Source organism: Larus michahellis, chromosome 8 (assembly GCF_964199755.1).
Source record: "Larus michahellis chromosome 8, bLarMic1.1, whole genome shotgun sequence".
In the NCBI taxonomy this organism is placed as follows: Eukaryota; Metazoa; Chordata; class Aves; order Charadriiformes; family Laridae; genus Larus; species Larus michahellis.
In genome coordinates this window covers 38163834-38185641 of record NC_133903.1, presented here as the reverse complement: position 1 = coordinate 38185641, position 21808 = coordinate 38163834, and the positions used below count along the sequence as shown (strand labels likewise).

The 21808-nt window shown below is 40.0% G+C and overlaps 1 protein-coding gene across 1 annotated transcript in view; it reads right to left on the bottom strand.

Annotated features, from left to right (window-relative positions):
- The window catches only part of ABCA4 (ATP binding cassette subfamily A member 4), a 74665-nt gene that overhangs the window by 26560 nt on the left and 26297 nt on the right, over positions 1-21808 (bottom strand). Inside the window, exons 12-22 of the mRNA XM_074599436.1 lie at positions 21251-21456; positions 20268-20444; positions 16451-16673; positions 14404-14625; positions 12244-12448; positions 9577-9675; positions 6277-6501; positions 3465-3642; positions 1981-2112; positions 1126-1265; positions 243-380 (exon numbers count right to left, since the gene is read on the bottom strand). Of these exons, the coding sequence (XP_074455537.1) occupies positions 243-380; positions 1126-1265; positions 1981-2112; positions 3465-3642; positions 6277-6501; positions 9577-9675; positions 12244-12448; positions 14404-14625; positions 16451-16673; positions 20268-20444; positions 21251-21456 (1945 nt within the window). The remainder of the gene's footprint in view (positions 1-242; positions 381-1125; positions 1266-1980; positions 2113-3464; positions 3643-6276; positions 6502-9576; positions 9676-12243; positions 12449-14403; positions 14626-16450; positions 16674-20267; positions 20445-21250; positions 21457-21808) is intronic.

Genomic DNA, 21808 nt, shown 5'->3' with positions numbered 1-21808 from the left:
GAGGCATGGACTCTCTCTGGAACTCAAAACTGTGCTTAGTTTTTTGGCAATTAATGCAGGGTTTCCTCTGGACCAGAGCTAGGTCCCAGGTTTGACACATCCATAGGTATCTGTTCAAAGAATCTTGTTTGCTTGTATTCATATCACACTACTCATGACAGTTTACACAGCAGGCATACGCTGCATCTATGACAGGGCTTTTAGAACAAACCTAAAACTATTTCCACTCTCAAACCTGTTACCTGAGCGGTACTTCAGCAGAAGATCCCAGATAGATCGCCTGGAATATGGATCAACTCCAGAAGTGGGCTCATCCAAGACTACCACTTTTGCTTCACCCACAAAAGCAATGGCAACAGACAGTTTCCTTTGCATTCCACCTACCAGAGGACAGACACATCCAGGAGTCTGAGTTACATAAGTGGCAGGGATGTAACTAAAACTACTTTTCAGTGTGGGGACAAACTGATAGAAGTAAAACAAAACCCATCCTCAGACAAATACTTCTTCAAAGTTAAATCAACAGTGACATTTTTCTTCTGAAGTTCAGAACAGCTTGTTCAAAAATTTTATTTTTTTTTTAATATATTTTTCATCAATGTACGGCATTTTCTGCTTCTTACCAGAAGCAAAATCAGAAAGATATGAAATTTTCATGTTCTCATGTGAAACTATCTGACTTTTATAGTTGTAGTCAGGACAAAGTAGCATAAGACCACCTGGCTGTTTAACCAAATCAACTTTTTGTATCTGAAAGTGAAATGTGTTCAATACACTATGTGCATTCATACCTTTAGAATGAAAGAAATTACTCCTACCAAATAATACAGTATTATAGGATACTGATGCAAACAGTGGAGCAGCACAATAGTATAATATTTAATTTGTCTTGAAATAAGAGAACAGTGCATTTTAGTTTTTTTTCTTACATTGACAGATTTTTTTTTATATACTCATTTAGAAATAAGAGCTTTATGAGCTCTATTTGTACAGTCACATTTACTCTTTGAGAGTAAAGACCTTCCCAGTGCACAGTTATGTGTCAAAATATGGCCTCAAACAGGTAATTCAAACAATAATTGCCCAAAGACAAAGAAAACAATCTTAAAAGAATCCCACGGGCACCTGACAAATTCTGAGCCTCTTCATTCCTTTTATGGGCAAGGCCCATGTCTTCTAGCATTGTTTCCAACTCTTGCTCAGCTTCGTCCCTGGATCTCCCTTTCAGTTGAGAATAAAACAAGATGTGCTCTGCTACAGTAAGGCTGTTAAATCAGACAGAAAGGCACCAAGGCAATTTAAATGAACAAGCATATTTTTTCCCAAGAAGCAATAAATTCACTCTAGCTTTATCTTGCTAAAGGAAGAGGGTCTGCTTTACCCTAAATCTGGATACCAGATCTTCTTTGGGATCAACACACTTCACTCAGATGTCATAGGCTCTTTCTCTGCCTTTTCAAAGCAGAACCTGCTACTAAAGGAACAGGTATAGCAGGCATCAAGCTACACATTTATGGGAATAAAATGGGAGCTAATGAGAGTAACTGTATTAAGGAAGAGTCTGCTGTTGAGATGAACACAAACTGAAACAGCAAAGCTGGAAATCACCTGAGAAGGTAGTAAACGGTCGATGGTAGTGCAAAAAGGGTATAAAAATATCCTACTACTGCAGTGTCAGCTCATATTTTTTTGCTTTAGGAGGCCTAAATCATAGTGCATGAATCCCCAGGCTGAACTCCTGCTAACCCACACTGCAACAGAAAAAACACCAACACCAAGAACACTTGTCATTTTCCTTGGAAACATCTTTGTTCCCGGCTAAGCGATGCAGGAGATTTCTACTGGAGAGTGTTAAGAGCTGGAGAAGTGCCTCTGAGATACACCTACTGCTAGCACAGAGAAACAACACAGCCTTTGGGGTTGCATCAAGCATGAAGACTGGGACCCTTATTCTTAAAGCTAGCATGGAATGATACTTACTGATTGAATAAGATGTTGTACTGAGGGCACATGCCTAATCTGTGCCGAATGGAGTCCATGTGAGTCTGAATATCCAGGCCGCCAATCAGCACAGTTCCAGAAGTGGGTGGGAAGAGGCCTGTCAGTATCGACCTGGGAAAATAAAATGAGGAAATTCCCAGTTGCCTGTCTTTCTGTGCCAGACTAAGAAAATGCATTGTATGATTCCACTAGATGGAGCATGAGGACTTCTTACTATGGGCCTTGGTGAAACAATTGCAGTAAAAAGCATACATATACATACTCTTGCTCTGCCACAGTAAGGATCTCGTGGATGTGCTAACGTAATTTTTGATAAACCTGCCTGCTTGGTTCTGGCCTGCATTAAAAAACTGTTTTAGTCAGCTACTCTGTTTCAGAGTAGTTTGTTCAGCATGTTACATCACCCCTATATACAAAAGGGTCTAAAATGAAGCTTACTAGGACCAAGATAAAGAATAATGGTCTGAGATTTTCAGCCATGCTGACTCATGCCCTACACCTTTATTTTCTGTAAAATAGAAGGGGGCCAAATGTTATGTTGCAACTGGGAGGAGCCTGTTACTAGATTTGGATGAAAAATAGATTTTTCAGTTCTGAAAATTTGAAAGCAATAGAAATTTTTGGTTTTGTCAGGAGAATAGAAAAACAAATTTACAAAACATTTCAGCAGATTAGAATGCTTTTATTTTGGGTCAAGCATTTCTTGTGGAACAACTAAAAAAAATTAAAAGGCAATTTAAAGTGCATTTGAAATAAGAGCCTTTTTTAATTAAAAAACCTAAAGTGTTCTGCTGGGAAACATAATGAAACACTTCAGTTCTCTCAACATTTGTTGAACTTGTCACAGACTCAGGAAATGTTTTGTTCACCAGTTAATCCTATTTTGCCAAATAAAGTTCCGTATAAAGAAAATTAAACATTCCTAAAGTCCAGCTTCCTGAGACGCTAGCGTTCTAGGACTAGAGAAACATTTTAATCTGGACATGGATCTTGTATGTATGTAACCATTTTGTCTGAAGAGCGCCTATATTTTATACCCCTTTGCACACAGACAAAAAAATGTGACTGATTTAAAGCCAGTTAGACAGAGAAACCAAGAACACGTGGAATGTGGTGGCTTTCAAATCTTCAGCTCTTCAGCCAGAAGATCCACCTCCCTCTTCACTTACTGGGAATTCGGTCATGGGAAATGAATTTTGGGGGAGAGAATTGCTTCCTTCTCTCTAGACTTTCACTTGTTTTTGTCATGCATTGCCTTCTTCCCAGGGCTTTAGCTAATCCAGGATATTTTCTCTTTGCCTAGGGGAAAGGATTTCCATGTCTGGAAAAAGCTTGATGTTGTGTGTCAAGCTAGCTGCTAGGGTGGCAGAGGGACAAGGGAAGAGTGAAAAGAGAAGACTGCTCCTTGGGACAGAACAATAGAGCACTGCCCCAGATTTGCTGCTTCTAAAATACACACTTACATGGTGGTTGTCTTTCCTGCTCCATTGTGGCCAAGGAAGGCTGTGATCTGGCCCTCATAAAAAGTAATGTTCATCCCATCTACTGCTGGCTTGGGCCTGTTTGCAAAAATCTTCACCAGGTTCTGAATGCACACTCCTGGAATCAGTCCTGTTGGCTCAGGCTCAAAGAACGTATTTACTTGAAAGGCAAGAATTCAAGAACGAAAAAGGAATAAAAGCGCACGTTTTAATCCCAGTTCTGATGACAACACATCAATAAGTGCAGAAGCAACAGCACATACCCAGTAAAATACAGCATCATGGGCCAGGGCCATGTTCTCCGGTCACACCAGTACCAAACTGAGGCAAGATATCTAACCGAGTGCAATTTATTTAGATTGACCCATGTATCAATGACAGGAGAAGCAGAGACCAGAACTGCAGTGGTCTGTGGAGAGGTAACTCATTTTATCAGGTGAAGCTGAACATGCTTTCTGTTTTCATTGTGTAGCAGGAAGATTATTTGGGATTGTTGTCTGTAGATACTTAGGCTGAGAGATTACATTAAACACGCAGCAGGTAGCCTTTCTAGCCAGGATGAAATCTGCCATTCAAATCATCTGCCCAGCTGTGCATTCTTTTACCATGATGCTTTAAAAAAAAACAACAACATTTGCCTTTAATCTTAGTAGGTGAAATTTACCCCCTTGCTGAGGCCAGCTCAAGATTTAGGCAGTACCTAACATGAGCACTACATGGGATGGCTTTCTCGCAGGATTAAAAATGCATTATTGTAAATAGCACCATTAGGATGTTTTATTGCATCAGCTTCTAGACAAAACAAACTTCCTTTGAAGTAAATTAAGCCCTTGGGCAATGTGAATTATGGGAGTTGAGAAATTTAAACTAAAGACCCTGTCCACTTTTGTTTACACAGAATGCTTAAGGCTTTGTAAGGAGGCTTGTTTTGCAATTGCAGTTTACTTAAATTGTTCAGTACCCAGCAGGCCTGTGTGGAGAGCAGCCAATGCCATCTGGGTGAAACCAGCCCCACCTCCATCAGTGGCTTGTATGACTGTCATTATAAACAATACTCAGGAAGAAGTCCCAAATATGTTGTACATGAGAGAGCTGTGTATACTATGAAGCAGCTGAAATAATTTATCTAGAATGGGTAGCTTTATTTTAAATAAAATTATGTTTATGCCAAACTTTTCTTTTGCTTTGTGAAGGAATCTATGTTTCCTTTTACCTTAACTGGGCCAAGTACAAACATCCCTGTATTTATAAAAGTTCACACGGAGTCTGGCTAGATAGTTCTGCATATACTGGCAATTGAGGTACCATCCGCAGTTTATAGGTATCATGAGATCAATTCATATTTGCCTGCAAGACTCACTGACAAGTTCTGAGGCAAATTCCCTGATGATCTCCGCCAGTATCTGCTTTGCATCACCTGAAGTAGACTGGTGGAGGGTTGAGATCCCTTTTTTTTGTGATTCATGTTTCTCCATTCTGATCCTGAAGAAGAGAGAACAGATCCCTTGGTACAATTTTGTGCCATTTAGGTCTTTCTTCAGAGGTGGCAGCATTTGTGGGGGATGTGGATGGGACTTTGGTGAGCGCCCTGCTTAAAGCGTATCAAGCAATTAGGAGAGATTTATAGAGTGTCTGCCCTGCTTTGCTAACCCGTGCTAGTATTGGACTGCATAGAGCCAAGCCATTAAAACTACTCTCCATTTCCCATGCCATTACTCCTACATGAAGCCATTTTAGAAACTCTGTCCTTGAACCATACCATGTCTGCTCTGGGCTACTCCACGTCTCCCACTTCCCGTGTGGCTGGCTGAAAGGGAAGGCAGGCTTTTCTGTGCAGTGACAGGCAAAGCCCTCCCTCTGTGGCCATGGAGCAGCTGGAACCTGGGAGCTGATGAGTACAGCACCAGAAAGATAAGGCAGTACTAGGAGAAGATTGGCTGAAATAACCTTTGCCCTCTGCCTGTCTTTTTTCTTTTGAAGTCCTGTCCTGTTTCCATTCACCCTGAACGCATGTTTTCAGTGCCTACGTGAGGAGCTCCGATGACCCCACTTTTATCTTTAGCTTTTCAAGAGAGTCAGAGTGGGCCCAGAGCTGTCTGTAGCAGTTACTTTTGCTACAGAATCCACATGCATTCCTCTGAGCATCACATACAGATTCGATCCCTACAAAAGAAGACATTGGGACTTGAAAACAAGGCAGGTCATTCAGGAATTCTTAGGTGGTGGCTAACGTCAGCATCATAAAAGGCTGCGGACAGACACACAGAGTACTTCAGATAAATCCCTTTGAAACCAGTCTTTCCCTAAGGATGCGAGACTCACTAAAGATAGGCAAAAAACCCCACAAAACCCAACAGGGGGGATGGGAGGGGGTGGGGCTAGGAGGGAAGAACATTCCTCTCAGCGTAAGTATTTTTATTGAAGTCATGGCTCTGTTTAATTCTAAGAAATGAATGTATGTGTCTCTGAGGCTTCCTTCAGCATGAACACTAACTTTCTATAGCAACAGCCTGCATTTGCACGATAAAAAACAAGTTGCAGAGTTCTTCTGGAAGGCAGCTCTCTTATGCATGGTGGCCAAAATGTTCTAAGGGATTGTGAATGTAGAGAAATCAGTAAGAGGGCAGTTGGGAGAGTCAGTGCTTCTCCTGAGCTTAGCTCTGGCAGTTGCATGCTATCCTCTGTAGCTTGCTGGGCTGTTGTAGTTTGACTCCAATCATTCCTACATCTAGTTTGTTAAGAAGTACAGTAAGTATAGTATCTCAGAAGTACTTAGGCTGCTTGCTTTCCTTACCATTAATTTCATCTTTGTCCTGGACATCTGTCTTAGACTTCCCCTCCTCGCCGTGTTCTCTTTCTCGTTTGTGTTTACATCGTTTGTTTTTACCATCCCTCTCCCCCTGGTTGTCACTCTTTTCTTCTGGTTTTTCAGGTTCTTCAGACGCCTTTGTTCCACTTTCATTTTTTTCCCCTTCCATGGCCTTCTGATCCACACAGCCTTCTGACTCTGGACTTTTTTCTATACAAACCAAAAGTAACCAACATTTAATTGACCAAAATTTAATTTCCTCTTATCTCTAGAGGTGATTTGAGGAAAAGGAGGTAGTGCTAAGCATTGAGCTCTCCAAGAGTGTTAATCATCAGTGCTTTATTCAGGTTAGGAACACAGTATTCAAAGCCATCTAGCTTAAAATCTGCTTCACAGTGTCAGGAACAGATATTTAACGAAGATGACTGACGATTTTGCAATTATAGACTCAGAGTAGAAGATCCTAACTAGTACTAGGTACATGCTTTATATTTTGTCCATGAAGCTCTAGACCGAATTCTTCGTCACATGAAGAGAAAGGCCATACAAACATTTCCCAGACTTACAGGGAGTGAGTCAAAGAAAAACAAAATGAAAAGGTTAAATGTGAAGCAAACTGCTAAACTGCTACTTAGATTAAGAGAGTAGCCCCAGGCAGGAGTGAGTTGGTCTTAACTTTTGTACAAGAGTTTCTGGCTTTCCAATTTGGTCTTAGACCTTGGTGCCACGAAGAAAAACAGTCACATAAAATCACTGATGGGGACAGGCTTGAAGCAGGAAGAACAGTGATATAAGAAGAGGGAGTCCCTGTAGGAACTGTTTACACAACACAAATTCAAGCTGGCAGCCTAGAGTGCAACTAGCACAATTGTAATTTATCAGATGGCCTAGGACTTAATTTTGTTGTGAAATTTCACCATAACTTTCTGCTATAAGAAATTTTTGCCCCTAAACCTGTATAAAAGTACCTGGTGCACAAATAGCAACATAAACAATTTAATTGCATCCTAAAAACCTAAAATGGCAATGCGGGGGATACAAAAGTGCACTGATAGAAGTAAATTTTAGAAGTACCAAGATAATTTACCAGTTTAGCTTCGTTTTCAGCTGTGCATTTACATTGTCTGACATTTTCTTATCCAGTTTTCTTCCTAACACATTAACCAGTTATGATAAATTAAGAAAATGCTTAGTATTACCCTTGAAGGAAAGATACGATTTGAGAAAAGTCCTACAGTTGTTCATGTAAACTGAGGCACTGGAGAGTCTTAGTCCTTCAAATACGTAAGAATCACATGCCTTCAACAAAGGAATTAATCAGAGATGACCTTCCCAACTATCCCTCCTTGAGAAAACCCAAGGGAATGTTTTGTAGAAGAGAGGATGAAATAAGGATCAGCACGCTCAGGCTAGCTGAGATAATAATGGAATAATTTAGATCAGAAGAGACTTCCAGAGATCTCCAGTTCAATCCTCAGAAAATCAGGCCAATTCAGATCACAGTGACTATCTCAAAAATGGGAGATTTCACAACCTTTCTGAGCAACCTATTCCAGTGTTCTAACTACCTTCACAATAAAGAATTTTTTTTCTTATATTGAATCAGAATTCCTGTTTTCCATTGCCTCTCATGCTTCCACTAGGCACAGCTCTATCCTAGCTTTCTCACTTTGGCTGAGCTCAGCAGCATCTCCTCGTATGTTATATGCTCCAGTTCCCAATCAACTTGGTGGCTCTTTTCTGAATTCCCTCCAGTAACTCTGCCTTCCTTTCAATGACGATCTCCAAACTGGACACCACAGTACCCTAGATCTCCAGATGCAGTCTCACAAGTGCTGACTAGAAGGGAAGAATCACTTCCCTTGAACTAATGGCTATACTCTTGCTCATAATGCTCAGGATGCATCACGTCTTCTTGGCTACACAGGCACACTTGATGGTTCATGTTCAACATGTTGTGAACAAGACCTTTTCTACAAAGCTACCTGCCAGCCAGGTGGTGGCCAGTCTGTATCATGGAGTTATCCCATCCCAGACACAGTATTATGTATTTACTTTTCTTGAACTCCATGAGGTTCCTAAAAAGCCATTTCTCCAGCCTGTTGAGGTCCCTCTGAAGAGCTGCCCTACACCCCACTGTTCCCTTCGATTTCGTATCTTCCACAAACTTGCTCATGGTGCCCTCTAACCCACTACTCAGGCTGTTAATAAAGTCATTAAACAGTATTAAGTCCAGCGTCAGTTCCTGGGTTTGGCTCTTTCCTCCTCCTTCCTACACAGTCAAATTCTAATCTGGGGGGCAGCATTTGCAAAGCTGAAGCATGTAACAGACTCCATAACATCTAGACAAGCCTCTAAACACTTTGAATATCCTCCACAGCAAGTCTGAAGGAAAACCTGTTCATTCCCTCAGAACACACCAGAAGGCAAAGCCTCTTTAAAAAAAACAATGTTATAACCTCCTCTTTTATGAACAAAACACGCGGACATGTTATCAGCACATTCACAAAAAGGGATTAACTCCCTTCCAGTTTACAGGCATCACACTGAGACAAGACTGCCTTGTCAGCAGTCTGAGTCAATGAGGAGTAAGGATGGTAATGAGAAGACTGAAGATGTTATTTTGATTGCTTTCACTGCTACTTTGTAAATTTACAACATATTTCAAACCATCACCTTCAGCAAGCCTCTATTCCAGACATTAATCACCATTCTGCATTTATTCCTCTTTAAAGACAATCACCCACATGTTGTTCTTATCTACTCCAGTATCAATGCACAGAAAAAAAATCTGCAAAAGCAGGACTTTTGCACTCATTCAAGTTGGCCCAAGGGTGGCATCAACTTTGATCTTGCTTACAAACACAACATAAACAGCCTTAAATTAGTGTCAAACTAGATAGAAAAGAATCAGGTTTAGAAAGATGATGGAGCCTCAGTGTAAATAAGATCAACATTGCATTTCATTTTGACTCATTTTACAAATGCTGTGTTGGGCAATAAGAACTCCTTGAATGTCTCAAAAGGTGTTGGTTAGAGAGTGGGGGTTTGATGTTGCTTGTTAACCCATGCCTTAAAGGCCCTCAGATGGAACAGTGACTCACCTCTAATAATTCTGATAATAGCAGGCCACTCCAAGTTCAAAGGCACCTGCTGAGATTCCCAGTGTATAGCTGTGTCTAATCTTTGCAGCAGCTCAGGTAATGGAAATGTTACACAGTCACCTCTAAGTGGATCAGTGGTTTTGAAGTTATTTCTAAACACCAAAGTTTTCAAAGAACTCACCATCATCAGTTGCTGTTTTCTCAGCTTTTGGGTTTCTAGAGCCAAGCCAGTAAGATTCCTGCACAGGAAAATACCAAGGCTGTGGTAGTCCATATTCCCCTAAAACAAAAATAAGTAGGTAAAGTGCACTTCATAAACACATTCCTCAGTGGGCACAAATTCATCTAGGCAAAGTCTGAGCTATAAATGTAAACACTTGCAGTCCTAGTGTTGCGTATCAGAAGGTCAAACCATCCACCAAGTACCTGACAGAACAGATTTTGTTTGCAGATGTTTTTTTTTCCTTTTGGACAGGAGTAAAATATTCAGAAAATATGTGATCTGATTTGTCTAACCTTTTCTTAAGTAGAAGGTGGTTTAATTACAGAATGAAACTATTACCTACATAGGGACGATTTGAATCCTCAGCAACCAGGCAGCAGTTGCCAAGGAACATCCTGACTGCTTAAGATGGGATCCCAGTCTCACTCAGGGATTTTCTTTTAAAAAAGGCCTACTTAACACTTGAGGGTTGACATGAGTGAAAAGCTTATTACATTATATAATTATATATATAATTAATATCATATCATATATTATATTACTTATTGCCCTGGGCCCTTGCAGGAAAAATGACAACAGGGTGATAGTTTTATTAAGCAGAAATGGGCTTTTTTGGTCACAGGTTAGTTCTGTTTTGAAAAGAGAAAGTACTATAACATTATCAGTTCTTGTCAGGCCAAACCAGAGCTAGTGCAAGTCAACACTGCTTTCCTGGATCATATTGATTTATAGAAAGCAGGGATTTGAGCTGCTATGTTTAAAACTGGCATCCTTGTGAATCCAGGTGCTATTGGCCTTGTGCTACTTATTCAAAATAAGCAAAGGGAATTAGTGATGCTCACTGAAAGACGGACAATTTTTCTATATTGAAAACCACTGCTTATGAAAGTGTCTGCTTATTTCTGACTTACCAGAAATACCTTTTAGGTCAGGCAACCACTTGTACTCCCATTAATGTACAGAAACACTCTGTCTGCATCCATAAACAGTTTGCCTTGCACTCATTATAGACTGGATTATACCCCTTTGAAACTGGTGGCTAAACCAACTGCTTCTCATTCGGGATGAACGCAAAACCCAAGTGAACTCCATTATGGAGCAGAATGCTCCATATGCCAATGGACGGCTGGCTGCAGAAAATCTCGAGCAGGAGCTGAACCATATGGTTCAAAGGACTATCGAGGGAGCTCATATTGTAATCTCAAATACTATAGCATTGATTTGGTAGGTCTGCATGTGTGTGACAGAATTGCCATGAGAAATTCCACAGAAACAGAGAAGCAGAAAGCCAAGGAGACACTCAGAGAAAATATTGAGTGGAACTGAAGCTAATGAATAGAAGTCCTGAGAGGCATTACTTTTGTGTAAATTGCTGGCTGAAAAAAAACAACTTGGATCTATCAGCAAAGAAACTCCTGTTGTTTGATCCCTGCTGTGTTCATGGAAATAGTACATTGTCCATCCTTTTTTAAATAAACAGAACTGCGACACAGGCTTCTCCAAAGAGTAACTTTTAGGAAAGTTACTGCGAATCAGCTTTGAAAATATGTATGTTAAAATTGCATTAAACTTCTTTGTGAGGACACATTTCTTAAAAAACTGAAAAGGCATTAATTTGTTGTAGCATAGCTCACTTTAGTAGGGACACAAAGCAAGCAGACTTAAGGTCATATTTTAATTTTGGAGCAAAATATCCTCAGACACATCTAAAACCATTTAACAAATCCTTATCTTTTCTTGATTTGGATTAACAGTTATAAGTGATGTGTGCAGACAAGCACCATCTTACTTTATCCATCATTAATTTTCCTTCATAGCTAGAAAATCTGCAAGATCTCAAATTCTGAGTAACCACTCAAGCAAAAAAAAAAAAAGCCATCTGCCAAGAAACACATTCTGCAGTTCACATGCGGGAGTAATAAATTAACGAAAAGAAAGCTCACTTGCTTGTACAGCGTAAGAGTCTGCATTTATTATATTGTAGCAATATTCAATAAGAAGCAAGACAACCATTTAAGCTACAAGGATAAACCATTTTCTCACAAAGAAAGCTCCCAAACTTTGTAATTGATCACAAAAGGATTTTCTTTGTTAACTTGCACTAGAACCAGGATTCCTGTTTAGAAATAAAATAAATCCACATAGGAACCTTCACAGCTGCCTAGGACACAGTATGTGTCTCAGGAAACAGTACCACCCTTTAAGAAACAGTTGGCCTAATATGGCCATAGTATATATGTGAACTAGAACTGTTATTTCTATAATTTCAAAAATTTAAAAAATTCTTACTAGAATGGTTGAAACTTCTCAAAACAAAAATATGTATACAAATTGGCTTTTAACAGATGATATTTTTGTAGATTTATTTTCTATTTAAATTTTAAAACAGGACTTGAAATTGCATTCTCCTCCTTACTCTTTCCTCCTTTTCAGGACTAAAATAGGAGAAAAGAAAAAGAAAGAGAAAAGTGGAAGTCCTTAATAAACTAGTGCTGCTCTACTGGATAAGACTCGTGGTTTACAATGTCAAATACCCTTCTTCTGACAAAAATACTCAGAGACTGATTAGACCAGCACAGTTTAGGACAACTACCACTACTTTGTATGAACAAGAAACTGACATACCTGGAAAAACATTGTCAAGATACCAAGAAAGTATTCCATAGAGAAAAGCGTCAAAAAGCATCATTTTAATGGAAAAAAGAAAACTATATTCATCTCCTTCCAAGGGACTGGTTCTGATGTTACCCCACTGTAATCCAAGACCTTGCTCTTCATAGCGTGACAAGTATTCTGTACCGAACCCAAAAGCTACTTGGGAAAGCAAACTCTGGAATAAAGGAAAAATGACATTCAACTCAGAGGGACATTATGTAAAACAACCACAAGAAAAAAAAGACCATTAGGGACTGGACTTCAAAACTTGATAATGCCTAACAAATGATCAGGGAAAAGTGATTTCACTTTTATATTGGACTGGGATGTTTAATCCTCTGAATGGTGGCAATTCTAAGCAGTATTTAGCCATAATACACTGAATTCAACCTTGGCTGTACTTTCTTTAGCTACTAGGCAACATTCACAACTTGTTTTTTTCCATTAATGTCTCTGTTCAGAAAATATTATAAATGCATCTAGATGTTTGCAGTGTACACCTTTGCCTACCTTGGAGAAACAAAATATTTCCTGAGTGTATGGGGCAGGGCCACTATGCATAACAAGACAGAATGTACACCAGATGCTCAGGATAAGGAAAACCACAACCATCTCCTCCCCTGGTGTGTCTGCTACCTAGTCCTCACACGACAAACTAATAAACTGGTATAGTATCCAAACATCCTCTTCAATGTTGCACTGCAAAAACAGAGTAAGAAGTGATAATAGTGCTGCTTCACAGGATATGTAGTTCAGCCAGCAATGACAGACCTTAGGAAAATGAGGGGACAAGACGGATCCCAACAGCAACTCTCAGTGAGGCGTTATCATAGTGTGCTAAGTAAAAAATGTTTGGTTTTCAGCCATGCATTCATTATTCAATTACTTTACTTGTCCTTAAAAATTTTTATTTTTTCTTCAAGCCCCCTACACATGCATACCCCCACTTATCATTCCTTGTAATTAGCTTTTCTTTGGAGACTAACCTTTGCACAATAAATATAAGACTAAATGTATCAGGAACAGAGGAAAATACTCACGGCTTCTGGCCAGCAAATATCCTTTCTTACACAAACGCCTCCTCCTTCACTTTAGAGTGAGAAGAGTTGTCTTTATGCTTAGACCATGTCCTATTCTCAAGATTCCTTCCCAAATCAGAACCTGTCATAGGCCAATCCTATTAATTTCCTGACTTAATGACAAGATGAAGTTTTGCCCTTCATTGCTTTAATCGGTAGAACTAAAAATTGTATATACTACATCTGTATAGTACCTCAGTTAGGAAAGCTGATTCATAGCCGTATTTACACTTAGTTACAGCTTTTAAAGAGTTTTGTTTTCATTTTCCTTTTTCGTTAGATTTCCTAGTGCAAGAGAAGACACTAATTCTCTTTTATCTAGGTTGTTAGAATCCTCAGCAAAGAGGGGGAGACTGGATTAAAATACTCACTCCTCTTCCTGATTCACTGGGCAACAGAAAATCAGTCTGAATAACTTTGTAAGTTCACAGTTCTGTTTCAAAAAACAGCAACCAGTTTTCAGCTCCACGGAATTGTTAAGTATCTTACCTATTATGGAAGAGAACCAACACGGAAGCACTGCATGGAGAATGTCTACAACTTCTTAGATGAAAGATATTTCTCAGAGCTTTGGCAGCTGGGTTCAGATCCTAACTCTATGTTCAGCTAAAGAAGGAATGTGAACCTGAGGTCTTCTCATCCTTAGATATCACCCTGTTAACTAGGTTATAGCACACGAGCAAGATAACTGTCCTCATTTTGTGAATTGCCTTTGCATTTATGAAACATACCAGAAGCTGAATTTGCTTTGACTTACAAGGAAGTGTTCAAAACTTTTTAAACATTATGCTAATTTTCTAGCATTCAAGAAGTAAAATAAATTTTATTGAATTTTCTAAAAGCTATGAAAATATCTCTTGGTCGCTAGGCCTGCTAAAGGCTTATTCACTTGCAATCCCTAATTATTTGAGAGAGATTCAGAGGTCTCCCTCTCTGAATCAAAAAAGCAGAAAGGAAAAGGTCTCCAATGCTTTGTTATTCACGTATGCATAGTGGGAAGGGCAGCTAAAATTCAAACCCAAAGACACCGTATAATCATTGAAAGGCTTACTGCTAGGATCTTCAGATTAACAGTCATGCGGTCTTGCCAGACAAAGCAGACAATGTGGGGCAGGTACAAGGTGAAGTAGATGACTCCACTGCAGGCAGCTGCCAGATTTGCTTTGGAGAAGAAGGTGCTGAACAGGAAACACTGCATTATGGTGGCTGTGGTGAATGTCAGTAGGAATAGAAAGAAGAGAACTGGACTACTGTAATGTAGTACTTGTCCACACTGGGAGAAAAAGGGAAATGGAAAACTTTAGAAGCATTGTCACTTTCTGAACTAGCAGAAAAGATCAAAATTGCCATGGACATGTAACCTGTAATGAGTATTAAGCCAGTCTTTCTTATGTAATGACTTCTAACTCTCCCAGGCAGTAATGTTTCAACACCTGAGGCCATTACAATAACAAATCCTTCATCTAACTTTATCCCTGCTCCTGCATTGTGACTTCAGAGTAGTACAATAGGCTGTGGCGCTCATATTCATATTTGATGGCTGAATGAAGATCACAACTGATTGAAAACGGACATTCTGCCCATGCCTTAGTAAGCAAAGGATTCCAAGGAAGATGTGCCTGCTTAGAAATTCATACATTTTAAATAAAACTATTCAAACTATCATAATAAATATTCATTGATCTCTTCACATCTTCTCCTCAGTCCACTTGCTCTATGTGCAGGAAAGACAATGTAAGGAACACTGACAAAATGCATCTAAAAAAAAAAATAATTGGAAAATTATAGAGCTTCTGCACCTAAATGACATTCAGACTCCAGAAGTGTATCATAGCTGAGGAATCCAAGTACAGTTTCTCAGAGATCCTTGTGTACTAACACACTTGGTGAACTTTTATTAACCTTTCTTCCTTAGAGCTTTTCTAGATTAAACGCTCCTTCTCAAGAAGTGCATGAACTGTTGCTGATTATCTATTTGCTCCTAAAAAACAATGTTAAGACTTATTTATTAGGCTGAACTTTGTTTTGAGCCTTATATAAAGCTCAAACAGGTCTATAAGGCTATAAATAGGTCTCAACATTGTTGCAACACCCCACTGGGCCTCTGAGAATGATTTCTTTATCAACAGTGACACAATCTCTCATAAGAACGTATTTACAAAGGTACCTCACACTGGCATAGTGAAATCCAGAAAAGGAAGTGAATTACAGGTATAAGCACATTCCTCTCTGGTATTAACTACCTCTTGATTTTTAATTAAACCAGTGTAGCAAATAAAGTAAGCTTTCTCCATCTACCCAACCTCTAATGGAACCACAAGGAACTCGCACAACTCAGCAGGACAGGTTGATAAGATAGAGCGGATTGAACCCCAACTATGCATTTATACCACGCCGGTTCCCCACATCAGAAAATATGCAAGGGCATTCTTCCTTATCAAAATGCTACAGATTTATACAACTAAATATAGCAGCTACAAGGAGCTTGGTTCTCAGGTAACAGAGATAAGAGGTAGCCCTCAGAGACAACATCCAAATTGTCCTGAAAAGTTACAAAAATTACAGCAATTTTGAGACACAGAAGCAAAAGATTTGGTTCCCCCCTCCCCCCTTGCCCCAAGGCCCCTCTTTTTTTCCAGGCTATTGTGAAAGTTCTGTTCTTGCAGTCTCCTTTTCATCGAAATAGTGGCATAATTTCTAAGCAGGCAAGCACTGAATATTTTAAACGAATCCCATATAGTAAATGACAAGATTAAAATTCTCCATATTATGATCCCTTCCATTTAAAGCAACAGTTATTATTGATTGGGAGATCTGCCTATGTCTACAGGAAATAAAATATACAGAGTAATCAGGTTGATGTACTGTTCTGTGGGGGATTTCACAATAAATCTTACTAGTGAATTTATCTTTCTGTCCCTGCCAAGTGCTGATGCTGTCATGAGGTCTGCTTAGAAGAATGTGCCTGTTATGTGCTGCAATCAGAACAGGCCACCAGCTATTCCCGTCTCCCTGTGAATGGCTAGTATTCTTTCTCAACAGCAAACTGGTATCAGCAGTGCAAACACAACAGTGAGTTTGAGAGTGGCAACCCTTACCATAATTAGTGCTGTGAGGAAGAACGTGCTCACAGACATCATGGTGAAGCTGTCTAGGAACCAAGTGCACCAAATCACCCCATTAGTTATACCCCTGTTCTTCATAGCCTCTTTCAGACGCATTTCCTTCTCCAGCACTATACTCTTCACAGTCATGGAAACTGAGTATATCCAAGCTAGCACCATGAAGATGGGAAAGGCGCGGTTTAAAGTGATCATGAAGCTACCAAAGCAAGAAGGGAGAAATGAATTAGATTTACATCAAACACAGACATTTTGAGATGAAAAGCAAGAACGAATAGGAAAAGGAGTGGAGAACAATGCAAGGGCTACCAAGATGATGAGGGGACTGGAACACCTCTCTTATGAAGAAAGGCTGAAGGATTTGGGTCTCTTCAGTCTGGAAAAAAAGACAACTGAGGGGGGATCTTATCAATGCTTATAAATACTTAAAGGGTGGGTGTCAGGAGGATGGGGCCAGGCTCTTTTCAGTAGTGCCCAGCGACAGGACAAGGGGTAATGGGCACAAACTTGAATACAGGAAGTTCCACCTAAACATGAGAGGGAACTTCTTTAGTTTGAGGCTTTTCAGAGCACTGGGACAGGCTGCCCAGAGAGGTGGTGGAGTCTCCATCTCTGGAGACATTCAAAACCCGCCTGGACACGTTCCTGTGCAACCTGCTATAGGTGACCCTGCTCTGGCAGGGGGTTGGACTAGATGATCTCCAGAGGTCCCTTCCAACCCCTACCATTCTGTGATTCTGTGATTTATTAAACATGGGACTGGAAATTCTCAGTCTAAACACCAATAACATGTTACTAGTGAACTTCACAAGCAACTTTAATATTAATGAACTAATAGTTGCTGCACTGCCATGAGTTCTATTTTACAAAGAGGTTCTAAGGGTTACTGAGGGGTACAAAACATGTGGTAACTCATGAAAATACATCTGTCTCCACAGTGAATTGTCATAATGCTTTTACTATGATGTACAAAGAATATTTTAAGACAGATGCTAATGTTAACAATTTGGGAATGTCACTGTCTTTTTATGCTCCCAAGATTCGTTGGCAGAAGAATTAAACAAATGCAGCATTAAAAGCATCAGATGCTGCCAGCAAGGCTGCTGAAATTTATAAAAATCATGACTCAGGGAATGTGTTGGGACTGTCCCACATAGTACCACTTTCAAAATGACAGTGCTGGGACAGGCTGCTGTGGGTGGCCCTTCACACACTGTGATGAAGGCACTCTCCCTTTCTCTATCTGCTCCCTCCCCGAGCAGACTCGATGGCTGCTCAGCCTTGGCAGATGACCCTTGGTGAAGCACTACCCCGAGTGTATTGTCAGGGTGAGAAAGAGATTCTGGGGTGTAAAGCCGAAAATATTTTCTATGAATTTGGGATTGCAATTTTTCAGTTAAACTATCCTGAAAACCAAATGGATTTGATTCTTTAAACGTCAAAAGCTTAGAGCTGCTAAAACCAAAAAGGAGCAAAAAACCTTCAGTTTCCTAAATCTGAGCCCTACAGAACTACATTTTTGCCATATGCTATCATAGCTACTCCGTTGTCAAAACCAATGGAAAAATCTTCATTTTTATCACCAAAAATTCCTGAAGAACAATTTGGCCTGCTGAAACAAAGCCATGCTTTTGTGTAACGGCCTGGGGTACACTGTGTTTTGCCTGTTGGTGGACACATGTAACCCAGCACTAGGCCATGCATAACTCAACACACACGTTTACCATGAGGATGTGCTTGCTTCACTTAGGCAGGCTCTCTGCAGAGGCCCATCCCTGGGTTTGGCTGTCAGCCCTGAACTGTGTGTGGCTGTTGCAGGCTTCAGAGAACTTGTGCACAGATGGGGCTTCTGCCTCTGCAGTATTCTCAGTGGGGAGGAAATAAAAAGCAGGCTTGCCAGAGCAACATTTTATCGAGCTAACAGGTAATGACTGATGGGAATGACAAGTCAAATTATGTATACCTGCAATCTGCCATTATCCAGAGTGCTCTATGAAATGATTTCTACAGAGATTGCCTTTTTTTTTTTTTTTTTTTCTTTTTAAGGTGCAGTGTATACCAGGGCAGTTGCAGTAGCACAGATGGCAGCATTGGAACAGGCACACTGTGAACAGGGAAGAGGTACCACTTCATAAAATCTAGATCCTAGAGTACATGTGCTGGGTCAGGCAGTGCTAATGGGGGTCCACAGCCCCACTGCCTCCATGTAGCCATGAAATCTCCACACCCAGGAGCACAGTCTCTTTTTCATTACAGAGCAACAAACCACCTCTTTCTCCTTTAGCTTCTTTATTCTGCTCTTCACCAGGGAAAGAAACTCCTGGTGCCTGCAATAATGAACTGCAGGCATAGTCCTGGAATCCTTTGCTAGATTCATATGAGATTTAAGACAAAAAGCAGTCAATCTTCATAAAAACCATGGACAGGAATTAGGGAGAAGACAGTTAGAGAATGTCAGGTTATTGTTGAAAACTGTAGCATACACAGGGGAAGGAAAAGGGCTGATGTTAACAGAAATCAATGCTGTATATGCAGTTTGATTGCAGATACTAATCACGTAGTTATAAATGGAATCCTGTTTAAGCGTGTGTTAGGATTTGGAAAGAAAGAGCTTCAAGAGCCTAAATTATCTTGAGATTCTGCAAGGCCTGTACATGTCTACAAGGACCCAAACCTACAGCTTTGGGTATTGGTATATCTAGATATTATTAAGCCTAGGGTTAGAGTTCAGTAATACATTTGAAGAGACTGGTTTGTTTGATCCTTCAAGACTTACAGAGATAGCAAGAGAGGTACCAATTCCATTGGGACAAGCATTTTTTGTTCAATTTTTCTTTACGAAATGATTCTTTGGATATAGAGAAAGCTGGGTTTGAGAGATGTAATTAAGGAAAAGAAGCTTACTATACTTCAGTGAATTCTTCAAGGTTAACTGAAGGATGCAGAGTTTGTTCTAACATGGATCAGCGCTTTTTGATCAGTTTTGCTACAGGCACTGGTCATATGCTACAGTATGATGCTTAGTTTTAGTTAGATAAAAACTTTTTAAAAGATCACATTTTTGCTGGGTCCTGTGTAATCACAGGAGTAGTTCCAGGGCTGACATTGTTAGGGATCAAAGTGCTATAGTTGGGGTGCCCTGTTGACAACAGATTCTCAATTGCAATCAATGTGAAGGTGTAGTTTACGTTATTATTATTACCTGGAAAAGTAAAATAGTAGAACCATAGAATAGTTTGGGTTGCAAGGAACCTTTAAAGGTCATCTAGTCCAATGCCCCTGCAATGAGCAGGAACATCTTCAGCCAGATCAGGTTGCTCCAAGCCCCATCCAACCTGACCTTGAATGTTTCCAGGGATGGGGCTTCTACCACCTCTCTGGGCAACCTGTTCCACTGTTTCACCACCCTCATTGTAAAAAATCTTTTCCTTATATCTAGTAAGTAAGGACAAAAAACTCCAGATTATTTTTTTCATTTTGTGTGATATGCAAAACTCAGAAGAAAACTGCTGCTTTAAGGGACCGGTGTTTTGTGTTCATTTTAGGTCTGGACATTGTTTGCCTGGATGCAACAAAGACCAGGATTGGGATTAGGGATAGAACCTTGGCAAAGGCAGATTCTGGAATCTGGGTTATAGCAGGATAAGGAAAAAAACAAATTTATTCAGTTATGTCTCAGTTATTGCTCTTGCACGTATACCTTAGGACTAGGGTTAGAATTGGTGCTTGAGAGTCTTAAAGCAGCCAGCAATCCAAGTGTTCATCACAATTAAGATAAACTGCTTTTACTCACACATCATCCACAAAACATGGATATGGCATTTGCTGAAGATAAATTCCTAATGGCACTTCAGTGTCGGTCTGGGTCTTTATAATTCCATGCTCAATCATGTCTTGGAGATATGCAAAGCCTCCCCAGATATAACGTAAATCATCCACAGGATCTGCTCTTGGACCGGGATCCCAGTACCTCAAAAGAAAATTCACATGGAAATCATTTGGGCAAACAGTGGCTTCAGGGGAGGGGCAGGAGGGAAACAAACAAACAAACAAATAAATAAAATATTAGCTACTGAAATTGTAGGGGCACTGCCTGGAATTGTCTTTTCTAGATTTTGGTCTGTCAGACCACATTGCTTGAGAAAGTATATGACCTGGAAGTTTCTTTTGTTTCCTTTAATTTTCTCTACACTGACACAGAATAGCAATTTTGGCCAAAAATGTACATAAATTAATTATGTAGCAGAGTAACTGTTCTAGAACAGAAATCACTGTATTTGGAATACAGTATCCTTGGAGGTTAAATTGGAACAGCTGGATTGCAGCGACCAGACACCACTATATTGCTTTATGTAGACAATCCTGAGAAATTATTTGAGTGAATGCATTTAAGGGGCACTTGGAGAGGAACAGCAGAGAAGTTCTGCTGTCCAGGTGGAGGACAACTGGGTCAACAACCCACGTAGGACTTCCTTGTCTGCCTCTCCCAGTGATGGAGCCAACTAAAAACTTAAGGATGTTACTGAATAGATACTGAGTGGAGTCATTCCCTTTGCCATGTACCCATGCACCTACGCACTTGGGCTAACTGTCACAAGAGTGATACCACTTGCGTCAGTACCTGGTAACTGGAGATGGATTCTACACCACATTACATACTAACCATTGGTGAATACAGTTGGATTTCGTGCATGTATCCACTGCAGGTTCTAATGTTCTTATGTCTCTTATATTCATGTTACGGCAGGCAAGAACTGAGAAAGAACCATCACTTACCTGTCTTTGATTTTGTTTGTTTTCTCCACTGCATCTATGTCCATCCGGATCTTGTATTTTACAAGTGGTGGAAGAGTGCTGGCTGTAGGCTCTATATCTGGAAAAACCACACCAGCCCAGAATTTGTTTTCCTCCAGCAGATGAAGGGCTTGACGAGTCAGTTTAGTTTCATCAAGATAACCTTCAAATTTATCCAAGGTCAAGCACTACAAATAATCACAACGAGAAAAATTGCATGGGAATAAACTAATAAGAGGTATGCATTAAAGCAAAACATCAGTGGTTGGAAACCAAACAGACGTAGGTTCATCTGAAGTAGTTGCTATTTTCAGCTTTAAAAGCTTATGCTGAAACTATTAAAAGTTGACTCTCTCTTCCTTCCTGAAAGCTTCCCCATTTTTAGTTTAATTCTTATGACAAACTCAAAACACACAGCTTTACCAATACAAGTTCAGAAACATCAGTCCCTAAAAAGAACTGTAAACCTCAGCTTTAGTGTTGCTGTAGTCAATGTCGGTGGACAGAATAATTTTGAAAGCAGTTTACTCCTGATGTTTA